This window comes from Poecilia mexicana, unplaced genomic scaffold, assembly GCF_051168715.1.
Source record: "Poecilia mexicana isolate PSO_F unplaced genomic scaffold, ASM5116871v1 scaffold_8, whole genome shotgun sequence".
Lineage (NCBI taxonomy): Eukaryota > Metazoa > Chordata > Actinopteri > Cyprinodontiformes > Poeciliidae > Poecilia > Poecilia mexicana.
In genome coordinates, this window is record NW_028263377.1 from 26,797,559 (window position 1) to 26,810,636 (window position 13,078).

General features: G+C 35.0%; 2 protein-coding genes and 1 long non-coding RNA gene across 3 annotated transcripts in view; 2 read left to right on the forward strand and 1 right to left on the reverse strand.

Annotated features, from left to right (window-relative positions):
- The first annotated feature begins 128 nt into the window (after nucleotides 1-128).
- On the forward strand, nucleotides 129-5,257 carry mpv17l (MPV17 mitochondrial membrane protein like). The gene is made up of 4 exons (XM_014982890.2): nucleotides 129-1,260; nucleotides 3,108-3,178; nucleotides 4,014-4,043; nucleotides 4,937-5,257. The coding sequence occupies exons 1-4, from the start codon at nucleotides 954-956 to the stop codon at nucleotides 5,150-5,152; spliced, it is 624 nt and encodes a 207-aa protein (XP_014838376.1). The 5' UTR covers nucleotides 129-953; the 3' UTR covers nucleotides 5,153-5,257.
- On the reverse strand, nucleotides 4,333-8,028 carry LOC106915452 (uncharacterized). Its single transcript, XR_001417803.2, has 2 exons — nucleotides 7,840-8,028; nucleotides 4,333-7,754 (listed from the first exon to the last, which is right to left on the reverse strand). It is a non-coding gene; the product is annotated as an uncharacterized LOC106915452 (long non-coding RNA).
- Nucleotides 8,029-9,326: 1,298 nt separating this feature from the next.
- LOC106915570 (nuclear distribution protein nudE homolog 1-like) overlaps nucleotides 9,327-13,078 on the forward strand; it is an 11,521-nt gene continuing 7,769 nt past the window's right edge. The window contains exons 1-3 of the mRNA XM_014983290.2: nucleotides 9,327-9,410; nucleotides 11,165-11,288; nucleotides 12,874-13,027. Coding sequence (XP_014838776.2) covers nucleotides 11,203-11,288; nucleotides 12,874-13,027 — 240 coding nt within the window. The 5' untranslated portion in view covers nucleotides 9,327-9,410; nucleotides 11,165-11,202. The remainder of the gene's footprint in view (nucleotides 9,411-11,164; nucleotides 11,289-12,873; nucleotides 13,028-13,078) is intronic.

Sequence of the window (13,078 nt, forward strand, 5' to 3'; positions counted from 1 at the left end):
TTCCAACAAGTGTTGTGATTAATTTATTACTGAAATAATAATCAACTAATTTAGTAATTATTTAATCTTTAATGAGAATATACAGACTGTGAAACATAGCATCTGATGAAAAAACAACAAGCCAAGAGTGTAGAAAAGTATGTGTATTTTGCATTTAAGATGAAAAATAAAAATCTTTTGTCTGTAAATATGTACATAGAACTTATTTTTTTAAATTAGTTAAATCATTTGCTTATTTGCATGTTTATGTATTTCTAATATTGTACAAAATAAGCTTAAGTTTTTAAATGAAAAATCTGATGAATGTACCAATTTTAATTCGATTAATCGTCAGAATGCTCGATTATTAAAACAATTGTTTGCGGCAGCCTTAATTTTCTTTTTCTTTCTTTTTTTTATAATTTGAAGGCTGTTGTGCCTCTGATTTGACCACCTTTAGGCTCTCAAAGCTGCGCAAACTGATCCCGGTGACGCAGTTAGGCGCTTCCCTGAATGGACCGGGACAATCCCTCAGATTACAGCTTGACCCACAGGATTTGTGCACCTGACTCGACCGGAAACAGTTAGAGATGAACCAACGCTGATGTAGATTTATTTTATCTTCCTGGATACAGTTAGGAAATAAGATTTTAGTCACTTTTAGGGGTTTAATTGATGCAGGTAAGGCTGTAATATCTCCATGTGAGGCTTTCATAGCGGATTTTACGCAGATATTCCGGCTGAATTACGCAGAGGATGCGCTGTTAACAGAAATCTGAGTTTACCACCAGCTTATAATGAATGATATTCCTGCTTCCGGTGGAAACTTCGGCTATAATCCTCGCAGATTTCCGCGCACAGATGGATTGCGTCCTGACCGTCAGCCGGGGACGCCACGGTATGTAAACTGGATGAAGTCCGCTGCTATGTTTGCGCCTTTTTTACTGAACTGAATCTGGCAAGAGAGCGCCAAAATGAGGAAAGTTGTTCTGAAAGAAGCCGCAAAGCGCTTCCCCTGGCTGGCCAACGTCACCCTGTACGGTTGCCTGTTCGCCGGCGGGGATTTGGCGCATCAGCTGATTGCGCACAGAGAGCGCATCGACTGGAAACACACCCGCAACGTGGCCATCGTGGCCATCACCTTCCAGGGAAACTTTAACTACTTCTGGCTGCGCGCTCTGGAGAAACGCTTCCCAGGAAAATCCGCAGGGATGGTTTTCCGCAAACTGCTGCTGGACCAAAGCTTTGCGTCACCTTTGGCCACCAGCGTCTTCTACACAGGTGAGGAACAGGCGCATCTGAATCAGTCAAGCATGATGAAAAATATTATTTATTATGGTAATTTAATTAAAATAAATAGGAAAGTATGTTTTACATACAGCAAATTGCGTCCAAACTGAGATATTTTGTATTTATTTGTTTAAAAAAAAAGATATTATATCCAGTAATATAAAAAAATAATGTCTTAAAAACACAACCTTGATAACGCAAGGAAATTAACCCACAGAAGAAATTGGGTTAGTTGGAAAGTCAAGTGGAAGGAAAACATCAGGGAGAGATTAAAAAATTAAACTTGTGTGTTTTGTGTATATTAATACCACACAGATAGAAACATTTCAACTGTTTTTGTTGTTGTTGATGATGATGATGATTATGGAAAGTAACTGACACAAATCCTCTTCTCCAGAAAAGATGTATTACATAAGACCATTACTAATAATAAACATGTTTTTAAAACATAAATGTTAGGTAATGCAAGGAGGTTAACCCACAGAATAAGTTGGATTGGAAGGTTAAGTGGAAGGAAGAAATCACAGATAGAATGGATTTATGTTTCAAGAGTACAGTTTATTTCTGTAATTCAGTCTTACAAACTGAAACTCATGTTAAATTTATTAACACTGACAGAGACACATCTCAACAGATGTGTGTGTGTGTGTGTGTGTGTGTGTGTGTGTGTGTGTGTGTGTGCGTGCGTGCGTGTGTGTGTGTAAATTTTTGATGATTATGGACAGAAAATCCCAAAGCCATTTTCCAGAAAAGTTATATAACATAACTTTTTATGCGACCTTAACATATATGTTTTACCTAACATTTAAAACACATACGTTAGAAAACCCAAGGAGGTTAATCCACAGAAGTGCTGAATCAAATGACATAATGAAAAGTTAAGTGGAAGGAAGAAATCAAGGACAGATTATGTTTTTAAGTACAGTTTATTTCTGTAATTTAATTTTTAAAAATGAAATTAAAATATGTGTTAAATATATTAATAACATACAGAGAGACACATAACAGCATCGGTCTGGTTCTGGTTCTCCTCAGCCCAGATGATCCTGGACCCATCTGCGTGTGCAGTCAGCATCTTCTAATGCTCCCTTAACATCTTGAATATATTTTGCTTCACAATCCTCTTTCAAAGCTGGAGCTACGTTGCTTAAGCACCCTTTTCTACTACAGAGTTTTTCCTTCCACTAAACCTCCCATTGATTTTCTGCAAAGAAACAAAAGCAAACACAAAAAACTAGGAACTATTTTGTTTAAAATTGTTGTCAAATTTCCAAAAATCAAAATTTTATTTTAGCAAATTGTCAACAGCTAAAAAATTGAAGCTCAGAAATCTCAAAGTTTATTTTTCTTCTAATTTCTGATTATTTATTTATTTATCTTTGCAAATTTTCCACTTCTGTAGCTCAGATTTTTTTAATTCCTGAGATCAATCTAAAAATGTCTGAGTTTTTTGGCAGAACTTACCTTGCTTTTCTACCTACAGCAGTGGAGCCCAAAGTGGGTCCCTCAGGGCCGGCATCCTGGATGTTTTAGTTCTCTCCCTGGTTTAACACACCTGGATCAAATCATGGCTCGTTAGAAGAACATGGACCTGCTGAGGAGGTTGTTGCTTCCACCAGGGAGAGAACTAAAACCTGCAGGCCCTCAGGGACCCACTTTGGGCACCACTGACCTATAATGACCCTAACACACTACCATGCTATCTGGTGCGCAGGAGAAAATGTATTCTTTAATTTTTTTTATCCCTTTAGGCTCTGTAGGCCTGGAGTCTGACATGAAAAAGCTGTAAATTTTATTTGTATATCAGCTGTAATCTGAATCTTTCTTCTGTCCTGCAGGTGTGAGCTTCCTGGAAGGAAAGGAAGACATCCTGGAAGACTGGAGGGAGAAATTCTTTAACACCTGGAGGGTAAAATATGAGAAAGTCACCTTCCTCTTCCTCCTCTCTTCCTCACATGGTCACATCGCTAGCAGCCGGCAGCCAGATTAACCTACATCGCCCGTGTGCTGCTAATGATGTGCAGTGTGCAGGGCAAACCAGGCAGCGGATAATAATGTCAGTGGAGGAGAGATCCTGGCGCAGATTAGCGACCCGTTAGCATGCAGTTACATAATCCAGGACAGCAGCACTTCATTTAGCTGCTGATCATGTAAAAATCTGTAAAAACAAAAACTCATCTGATCAGAAAGCCAGAAGTTTACAAATGTCCGCAGGATTTTCTACCATTGTTTTTAAACTGCATGAATTGGGTCAAATGTTTTGGCTTCTTCCTCTCTGATTGGCCTTTTGGCTTTTTATCTGGGGTGTATGTAAACTTCTGACTTTAGTCAAGTCAAATCAAAACTTATTTATTTAGCACATTTACAGAAACCTCAGATGACGACAAACTTCACAACATCGCAGGCAGATAAATGATTAAACAAGGAATAAAATTAAGTTTGATTTGAAAAATGAGATAAATACAAACAATAATAATACGAATACATGCCAATACATATTTGATTTCAGCTGCAGCAAACTCCCAAAAACTGGAATTAATTCTCTAATTTTCCCTTTTTCTTTTCTTAAAATAAATTTACATAGAAATAAAAAATAAATCAGCAATTTTATATTTTTTCTATAATATGGCTGAAGCTTTACTCTCTTGTGTTTTTATTAAGTAAAAAATATTTGACCAGAGATTGTATCAACTGAGATTATTACAAGATTTTAATTTATAAGAATTTTTACCATTTTTTTCCAGACTGGACTCATGTACTGGCCCTTTATGCAGGTAACTATTAAGATACTACATTTTATTTTGTTTTATTAATTCATAAGCAGTTGCATAAGAAAACTGAAATGGTTTAGGTTTATTTTATTTATATGTATTTAGTAGTTTAAATTTTATATAAAAAACTGTCTGTTGCTAAAAATGTGTTATTTTGTAATTATGGTAGTTATTTGTATTTGTCTTTAAAATAAGAGAATTTGCTAATTTTATATTTTTTACATCTGATTACAACCTTTTAGATGTTATGATCAGTTACTCTACTTGAGTAGCTTTTTATTTTACCAAATAATTATTTTTTTTGCAAACTTTTACTTGAGTGTACTATAATAAAGTAGTACTACTCTTACTGTAGTACTGGATACTTTACCCACTTCTACTGACCAACAGTAATGATCCAGAGTATTTTATATGTACTTTTTACAGCTTTCACTTCTTGAGTTTGCTTTAAAAACAGATATCAGTCAGATATTGAATTTAATTATGGTTATTGTGTTAAGGTTAATACAATAAAATCCTTGTTTTTATTAGCTGAACCTAAAAAATATGTTTAGATAATAAAGTTGAAAATTAACAATTTTAAACCTTTATTACATAAGTCAGATGTTCTGATCAGTTCCTTGCAAAGGTTTTTTTTTTTTTAACCAAATTTACTTTTACTTAAGTATTAATGTTTTAAAGTAGTGCTACTATTATTTTAATACAGTTTTTGGGAACTTTACTCATTTCTACTAATCGACAATCACAATGCAGAGTTGAGCTCAGTCAGATATTAAAAAATCTTTAATTGAAGGTTAACTCAGTACAATCTTAGTTTTTTATTAGCTCAATAGTATTAAACCTAAAAGTTAATTTTAGACTTCATTAACGTCTTTCTCTTTAAATGGCGTCTCCAGTTTCTGAACTTTGTCCTGATGCCGCTGCACATGCGGACCGCCTTCATGGGCTGCTGCGCCTTCCTCTGGGCCTCCTTCCTGTGTTTCTCCCGGCAGGACGGCGACGGCACCGCCACCGTGGCCCTGGCCTTCATCATGGACCCCCGGAAAACTCTGGAGGAGATGCGTGAGGCTCGGCTGGCCCGGAAGAGGCATAAAATTCAGAGGGAAAACTGAATTTTTCCGTCTATATCCGTCTCAAATGCACACATGCAGCAACAAATCAGACAGAAAGTGTCTGATAAAAGACTTCAGCTTTATTAAACTCCAAGAAGTTATTGAGGAACCCATTTATGGACTGACAGAGCCACTGGAATGTCGAGAAATAAAACTGTTTATTGAGTAAAATTGGTGTCAGGCAGCTAAGAAAAACCAAAGGCAAATGGCAGTATTATGATAAGGCAGCCAGAAAAATCCATAAGTAGATTCGATTTAGACCAAATGAGGGAAAATGTCCAAACACTTTAATCCTGAAATTAGGTTTTAGTCTAATAATTGAAGTTTACTGCTAGGGAAAAAAAGGACAAATTGGGCGCAATTAAAAACTCTAAGGCTTAATAGTTTCTGTTTTTCACCAGCTGTGCCTTTACCCGGTGATGTGACTGCCATAATCTGCAGTAATCCATCAAACATGTGATTAAATTCTAGTTTGTGTCATGGATCACAAACTTAATGCTTGAAAATCTGTTTTTTATCTGGAAAGTATGAAGAACCTTAGAAAATGTAAGCAGAAATCAGAAAATACTCATGAATTCAAAGTAGGATTGGGAGATTATTTGTTAATAATCAATGAATAAAGCAGATTACAGGCCATGAAGGATAAATGTGGATTTGAAAAAATGTTAAAAGATCTAACCAACCGCAGATTTTTAGGTGTGTAAAAATCTTTTCTGTGATTTGCTGATAAACTTAAAATATAAAACAGCCACATTCACTTAAAATAAAACAAATATATACTAATTAAGTTAGGTTTATGAGTAAATCAGCATGAGTTTTACTCATGCTTTAAAAACAGAAATATATAGTCAAATTCAGTGGGGTCTTTGTATAAAGTCACTTGGATGCATTCAATCTGTTATAACCTGTTTAGTGTTATAAAACAAAGCAATCACTTTATAATGCCAGAATGTAAAAAAAGTAGTCATAATACCAAATGAGACCCAGTATCCTTTATTTACATCCTATTCCTCTTTATTTTGACTTTTAGCCCATTAAACCCCCTTTAAGTCTATGTAACTACTTATTTAACCACAAAACTGTGGCTTTTCACCCATATTTCTGGTCAAAACTGAACACTTTGTGAACTAACTGTCCAGTTTGAAGTAAAAAACAAAAACAAAAAACAGCAATCATGTAATTCACCATTATTTGCAATGTAAACTACAAATGTATCAGCTACAAACACTGAATTCCCCTGTTTCTGTAGAAATCTGAAGCTACCTTATTACTTGAACCGTCTGACTGGTTGCCATCAGCCCATATACCTTATTGTGTTCTTACCTGAGCCAGACTCAAAGACTGGTTTTTGTTGCTGAATTCTAGCAGAAAGGAAAACATACGGGTAAAATTGGACGGGTATTTATTTATTTTATTATTATTGTCTCATTATCTCCTTTTCAAGGGAAACTGTAACCTGTAACCAATAAACCGGTCAAACAGCTTCCTGCTCTGGGCATTATGTCGCGATGAGATTTGATGAAATTGTGTCTGCGCTAAGCCACCTGAAAGTAGATTGTCATGCTGTCAAGATGGCGGAATTGATCCTGGAACAAGTTAAAACTGTCAACGTCAACAAGCGGCTAGCTTTCCAGGACAGATCGTCTTCTTCGTCGTCTGTTCTTGTTGCATTTCAATCTGGGGATTTAAGGGCACTGAGTGAATGTCTCAGTTATGCAATCACCATGGTTACTAGTCTCTTCAGAAAAGGGGAGGAGCTTCCTTGTATCTCAACATGGAATTTCTACAGTTGCCATGGTTACGCTTACCATGGTTACTGTTTTTTTTTATTTACTGTCATTGCAGCAAAATTTTAAAAACAGCAACTCAAAACTGAAAAAAACAAAACATTGTAATCTTTCTCATTCCAGTACAATAAAAATATATATATATTTAAATAAAAATAAATATGTATATAGTAGAAACACACAGAAACATCTGGGATGTTTAAAAAAATACAACTTAAATAATACACAGTAAGTGTATTATAGTAATAGATACCCTCCCCCTTTTTTTTTAGAAAGGGGGAGGGAAAATCCAAAATCAATCAGAATTCCTGTATTGTAATTTTGCAAGAGAGCAGAGGAAAGAGAGAATGAAGAAATTCAACAGGTATGGAAAACCCTTGCCATCCTCTTCATGAGACTGTCTTAGGAAAACAAAGTGTCTTCAGTCAGAGGCTTCTTCAAATTCACTTACAGACTGCTACAAGAGGTCTTTCCTGCCAACGGCCATTTCAATCTGTAGAGACTTACACACAGAGAGAAACGGCAGACAGACAATTTTATTGGACCGAGAATTTGGGGCTCGGACACCGTGCGTGCTCTTTGACGGATTTTAATTAATATGAGTTACAACATTTATTTTACCCTTGGGATCAATAAAGTAATTTTATATAATAAATCGTGTTAAAAGTTGCTATGATGGAGATGTTACCTATTAAAATTTGTTGCACTACTTGTTACTCCTCTCGAGTTAAATCAAAGCTTAACGCAGTTTTTGGTTTTCAACAGCCATTTATTGTGGACACGTCTTTCAAAGTCCCCCAAAAATGCCGTCAGAACTACAAAAGGCAACACAAACCTAAATCAGTTCACAATAAATGGTGTATTTACATAAATAACAGATACAAATAAACAAAACTTTACCTCATTAGCCGCATTCACTCCAGAGGAATAAAGCTTAATTTCTTACAGCTTCTTCAGCTTGAATGCCCCATGTGGCTCTAAGTGCGCCAGCCAATGCTTCCCTGGGCAACACATGGTCCGCGGAACAAAACAAAAGTTCCCCCTCCACATTTGAATGTACACTTAACATAAATTCAATAAAATTACCCCACAGTTAAACTTAATGTTTCACATTAAATAAAATCTAACTACTGCCACTTTAAACTAAACAACAACAAACAACAAAAAATAAACCAGATGCAGTTGTCTTGACAGCAGCTACACTACTAAATGCTCAGCCAAGCAAACCAAATGTTAGCATTGAGGTCACTTGCAAAACATATAAATGTAGTAGCTTATTAACCTACAGAACAATGTCTTTAAAAGAAATCCCTCTGGTATCAGTGAAGGTCAGGGACTCATGGCTGTAATCCACTGTAGGAGCTGACTCAATGCGAAAAACATGCAGCCCAGATATGAGGCAGGGACAGACAGGACTGGTGGACTGGCGTTTGTGAGTGGTGATGGCTCATGTGGATTAACTGGGATCAGATATGCCCGTCTAATCCCACAGGAAAAGACACAGCTGACCCAAATTCACCTCTGACCCCACCAACAGGAAGTGAACATCTCCATCACAATCAAGGATACTGTTTTTTAAAGCCAGACTTGGAAACATTAGTCTCAATTTATTGTGGATATACAATGCAAACCGACTGAAAACATGAGCACTGTGTCAACAAACTTTAAGTTTGTGCCCAGTTCAATTATTTGAAATTAACATTACCAATTTAATAAAAAAGTGGTGGAATATTAAAATAATAATAATAATAATAATAATAATAATAATAATAATAATAATAATAATAATAATAATAATAAATGCTGGAAGAATAATAAACAAAATATTATTCCAGTGCAAAAAGCACTTTCAACCCATAAAGAGCAAGGGCAGTTTTCCAGTAGTAACAATAGTTTTCACTCAACTCCTTGGAATATTAAAACCTAATAAGATGACTAATTCAATTAATTATCTTGTCTTCAGGTGATCACCAAGAAGACACTGTTTTTTTTTTAAATGTTTTAAAATAAATGATTGATTTAATGTATGAGCATTTTTGAGTATCCTAATTAAGCACTATTTAAGTCTGACATCATTTCATTTTAGTTATTTGGAACTAAGCTTCTTTCCTTTGGGTTTCATCTAATTTTGAATATATTTTCTTTTGATTTCTAGAAAAACATAGCAAACATTTTTCCAAGTATTGTTTATACGTTTTCCTACTACACGTGAAAGCAGCACCACCGTGTGGCAAGCCGTCGAAATTTCTAACTGTGTGAATTAATGCGAACACCCCGCAGTCTTTTCCCACTACTCTGATTGGATTGTCACCCCTGTAGCCCGCCCATAGCTCTGAGCGTCCAATAGCGACAAAGAACAAGAACGTCACCTAATTGGTGATTGGCCAGTTGACGTGAACAATATGAATGGCAACTTTTATTGTTCGACGCCTTCCCGAAGCGGCGAGTAACTTTCTGACTTCCAACTCAAGGTAAGTCTGTTTAAATTTGTCTAAATCCATCGATTTGTGCGAAAGTTTTACCGAACTCCTGGTTTATAGCGAAAATTACTTTTCTATGAGGTTTGGGCTGAAGTTTTAGTTTGATAAGGTAGAGTTTAAGAGGCAAACGGGTCAAATGTTGGTCTCAGCTGGGATTTAAACGGTTAAACTCCGTTAGCCGAATCAGCTAGCGGTAACTTTAGTTTTACTCCTTCAACTTTTCTGTTATGCTTTCCATAGTTTTATAGATAATACTCGGGCTTTAAACGCATTTCGAAGAGTTGAGGTTAGTTACCATAAACAACAGGCTGGGTGTGAAGTTATGTTTAGCTCGGTCTTCTGTTAGTTCCGTTTTTTAGACCCTCGCGTCAGTCTTTGTATCGGAACTCTATTTGTTTGATTCAAATGTAAATAAGTAATAAATGTTCCACAATGAAAGAAAGTTTGGTTGTCAAAACATTCCAGGTTTGTTTTGGGCGTTTTCTTAACCCGTAAATGAAAAGCCACGTATGAATAGTTAATGAAATGGTCTTTTGCTGATAGTACCAGGCAAAAATGAGACATATTTACTACAACTGATCTGTTTTCGGTTACAGACACAAGCCTTCACTAGTTTGCTACTAATACAAAAATATTACATTATCAGTTATGTATTTAATTTACATTTAGTATGTAAAAATGGGAAAACAGGGACAATTCTATAATAACGATTATAGAAAATGAAGCTAAATGCCTTTTACTATTTAAAATATTCAAACAAAAGATAAAATTGTTTACAAAATAACCATTTGATTTGTTTTTTTCAAACCTGTATAATACCACCTTGTCACATTTTAACGTGTACACATCTAATTTATTCAAAATTTAGTATTTGAAAGTATACATTGTAGTGTTTCTACTCCATTACACAAATTAATATTGATTTCAAAAGAATGTTTATTTTTCTTTTTTGGCAAATTAACTAAAAAACATATTTTGTGTTACGCTTCTGTATAAAACCATCACTCTACACTTTGATATTTACTTAAAATGTATGTATTTTTAGTTATGTTTCTCAAACATGTCCACATTTAATTAAATAAATGTTTTGTAAGATGCTTAGTCGGATTTAAAAAAGAGTTCATTCTGCAGATTTTTCATTTAAAAGATGCTAATTAGAAAATAATTAAATTCCTTTTTTAAATAAGAATATGAACATTTTATTGTCTAAAATGCAATACTTCCATCATCAGCATGCCGAAACTTCAGCTCTCTCTTTTTTTAATTTATTTTTTCGGAGTTTAAACTACGTGAAGCTAAAACTGCCACTTGAGCAGATCTGGGTAGAACATATTTACAAACATTTTTATTTTAAATTCAAAATGTATATATTTTTCTGGCCTATTTTGCCTATTTAGTGCTCTGTATGTCCTTTCAGCAAATTACCTTTTTTTCTGAGTCTGTATGCTGTAGTTAAGGATTAATCAATTACTAAATCGACTATTATTTAAATAATCGATTAATCACAATCTCATAATTTCAGCCCTGTAAGAACATACATATGAACCACACTAATCAAAGATTTCAACAATTGCAACAATAAAACATTTAAAGAAATTCAAATGTACACTAATTAGGTAACTTCTGAAGGCAGTTGGTTACATTAAATGTTATTTGTCTGTTCCAGGATACAGAAACCATAAATGGTTGACCAACAGTAAGGCGCGTATTTCTGTCTCTGTTTCTGTTTCTGCGTGTCGGTGCAGGACCGAAGCGCCCGCTGTGAGCCGTGACCGCGCTGGAGATGGGGGACCAGGAAGCGCCTCAGTTTGGATCCGTGGAGGAAGAGCTGGAGCACTGGAAGGAGGAGGCGGCCCGGCACCAGCAGATGTTCGTTCCCTCTTTATCTTTTACTCCAACCTGTTCCTTATCTAATCTGGAAGCATCGTAATCTATGAAACAGTGAAGACACGACTTTATCTTGTCTTTGAATCCGGAATGTCCAAAATTTTTGTAACACCGGCCATAACTGTCAAGTTGCAACTACAACGGAGGACATTAAAGTTTTAGTATTTTTCTTTATAATTGTAATCACAAAAACTATTTTGCTTTTTTTAACCTGCTCATTAAGTAATAAACTAAATAAGCAAAGCAATCGGATTTCTGTAGACAATTATTGTGTAGTTGAAACAAAAAAGAGTCTTGTAGGTTTTTGCTATATTTAAAAGAAAACAACAGCAAACTGTGTCCCACATTTTCATATTCATCTTTTTCTAGACTAGGTTTTGTTTCTTTTCAGCAACTAGAACAGGATTTTGTTCAATTTACTTTTATTTTTTCTAAGTTTATTAAATGGTCATGCCCAAGTCTGAATTTAGTAACAACCACAGGATGTTTTTGGCACCTATTATTAATAAATTACATTAAATTGAAAGCAGTTAAAAAAACACTAGCGTTCCTTTTTAAATATGAAAATAAACATTTTATTGCCTGAAATGTAAAACAGGTTTCTTCAGTGAACACTTGGTCATTTGAATCAAAAGATTTTGTTTGCAGAATTTGAACCAGGTGAAGGTAAAACAGCCATTTGAGAAGTTTTGGTTCGAACAGATTTACAAAGTTCTTTTTTTTAATCTTAAATCCAAAATGTTTATATTTTTGTACGTTTTGACTTAATTGCTACTCTGATTATGTTCTTCCAGCAAATGGCCTGTTTTGAGTCTGCATACTAATAACTTATTGATTACTAAATTAGTTGACAGTTATTTCAATAATCGATTCATAACGATTAATCTGGTTAATTGTTTCAGCCCTGATTATTATTATAAATTAATAAAATACTATTAATACTACTACTACTGCTACTAATAAAATATAATAGAAATATTAACATTATTAACACATTTTCTTTACTATTATTTTTAATATTTGTATTATTTTTAACAATAATTATAACAGTAACAAATAAATATATTTTAAAATTTTAAAATGTACATTAAGGTCGACTTTTTTGACACCAAAGAAAACTTTTTTTTTCCAAGAAGTAATTAATAAAAAGTTATTGAACATAATCCTGAACACTTTATTTTATAAAAGTAGATTCCTTTATTACTTTTATCGGTTTCCATGGCGATTGCCATTCACAATATGGCTGCCTGCAGAACAGAGGAGCCATTCCAGCACCAACTGTTTGCTCTTCTTTCTCTCTGATTGTGACGAGGTTGTTTCCTCACCTGGAGAACTTTCTGATGTTTATGTATTTTGGCACAAAATATTAACTTATGCATGCAAAAATATCCAATCTGTCAGGGTTTTTTATGTGTTTATAATGAATTCTGATTATGATATTTTGACTGTGAAAACACCTTTATGTTTTCCGCACTAATATGTTTGAGGAGTTTAAAGCCACATCTGTCCTGTTGTTTAGTAAAACCCAACCTGAACCCTTTGGATGTGTTTGTCTTTGTGTCCTCAGTGCGGTGGAAGCACAGGAGGAGCTGCAGGAGTTCCAGCAGATGAGTCGGGACTACGAGGTGGAGCTGGAGACGGAGCTGAAGCAGCTGGAGGCCAGGAACCAGGAGCTTCTCTCAGCCAACAACCGTCTGCGCATGGAGCTGGAGAACTACAAGGTAGTCGGACATGGAGGGTTCAGCAGCAGGCTGCCATGCAGACATGCATAC

Bases quoted from the DNA above. Each gene is read 5' to 3' on its own strand.
- mpv17l (XM_014982890.2), top strand. From the start codon at position 954: ATGAGGAAAGTTGTTCTGAAAGAAGCCGCAAAGCGCTTCCCCTGGCTG. The intron at 3,179-4,013 runs GTAAAATATGAG...ATTTTTTTCCAG, and splicing joins AATTCTTTAACACCTGGAGG to ACTGGACTCATGTACTGGCC. The intron at 4,044-4,936 runs GTAACTATTAAG...TGGCGTCTCCAG, and splicing joins TGTACTGGCCCTTTATGCAG to TTTCTGAACTTTGTCCTGAT.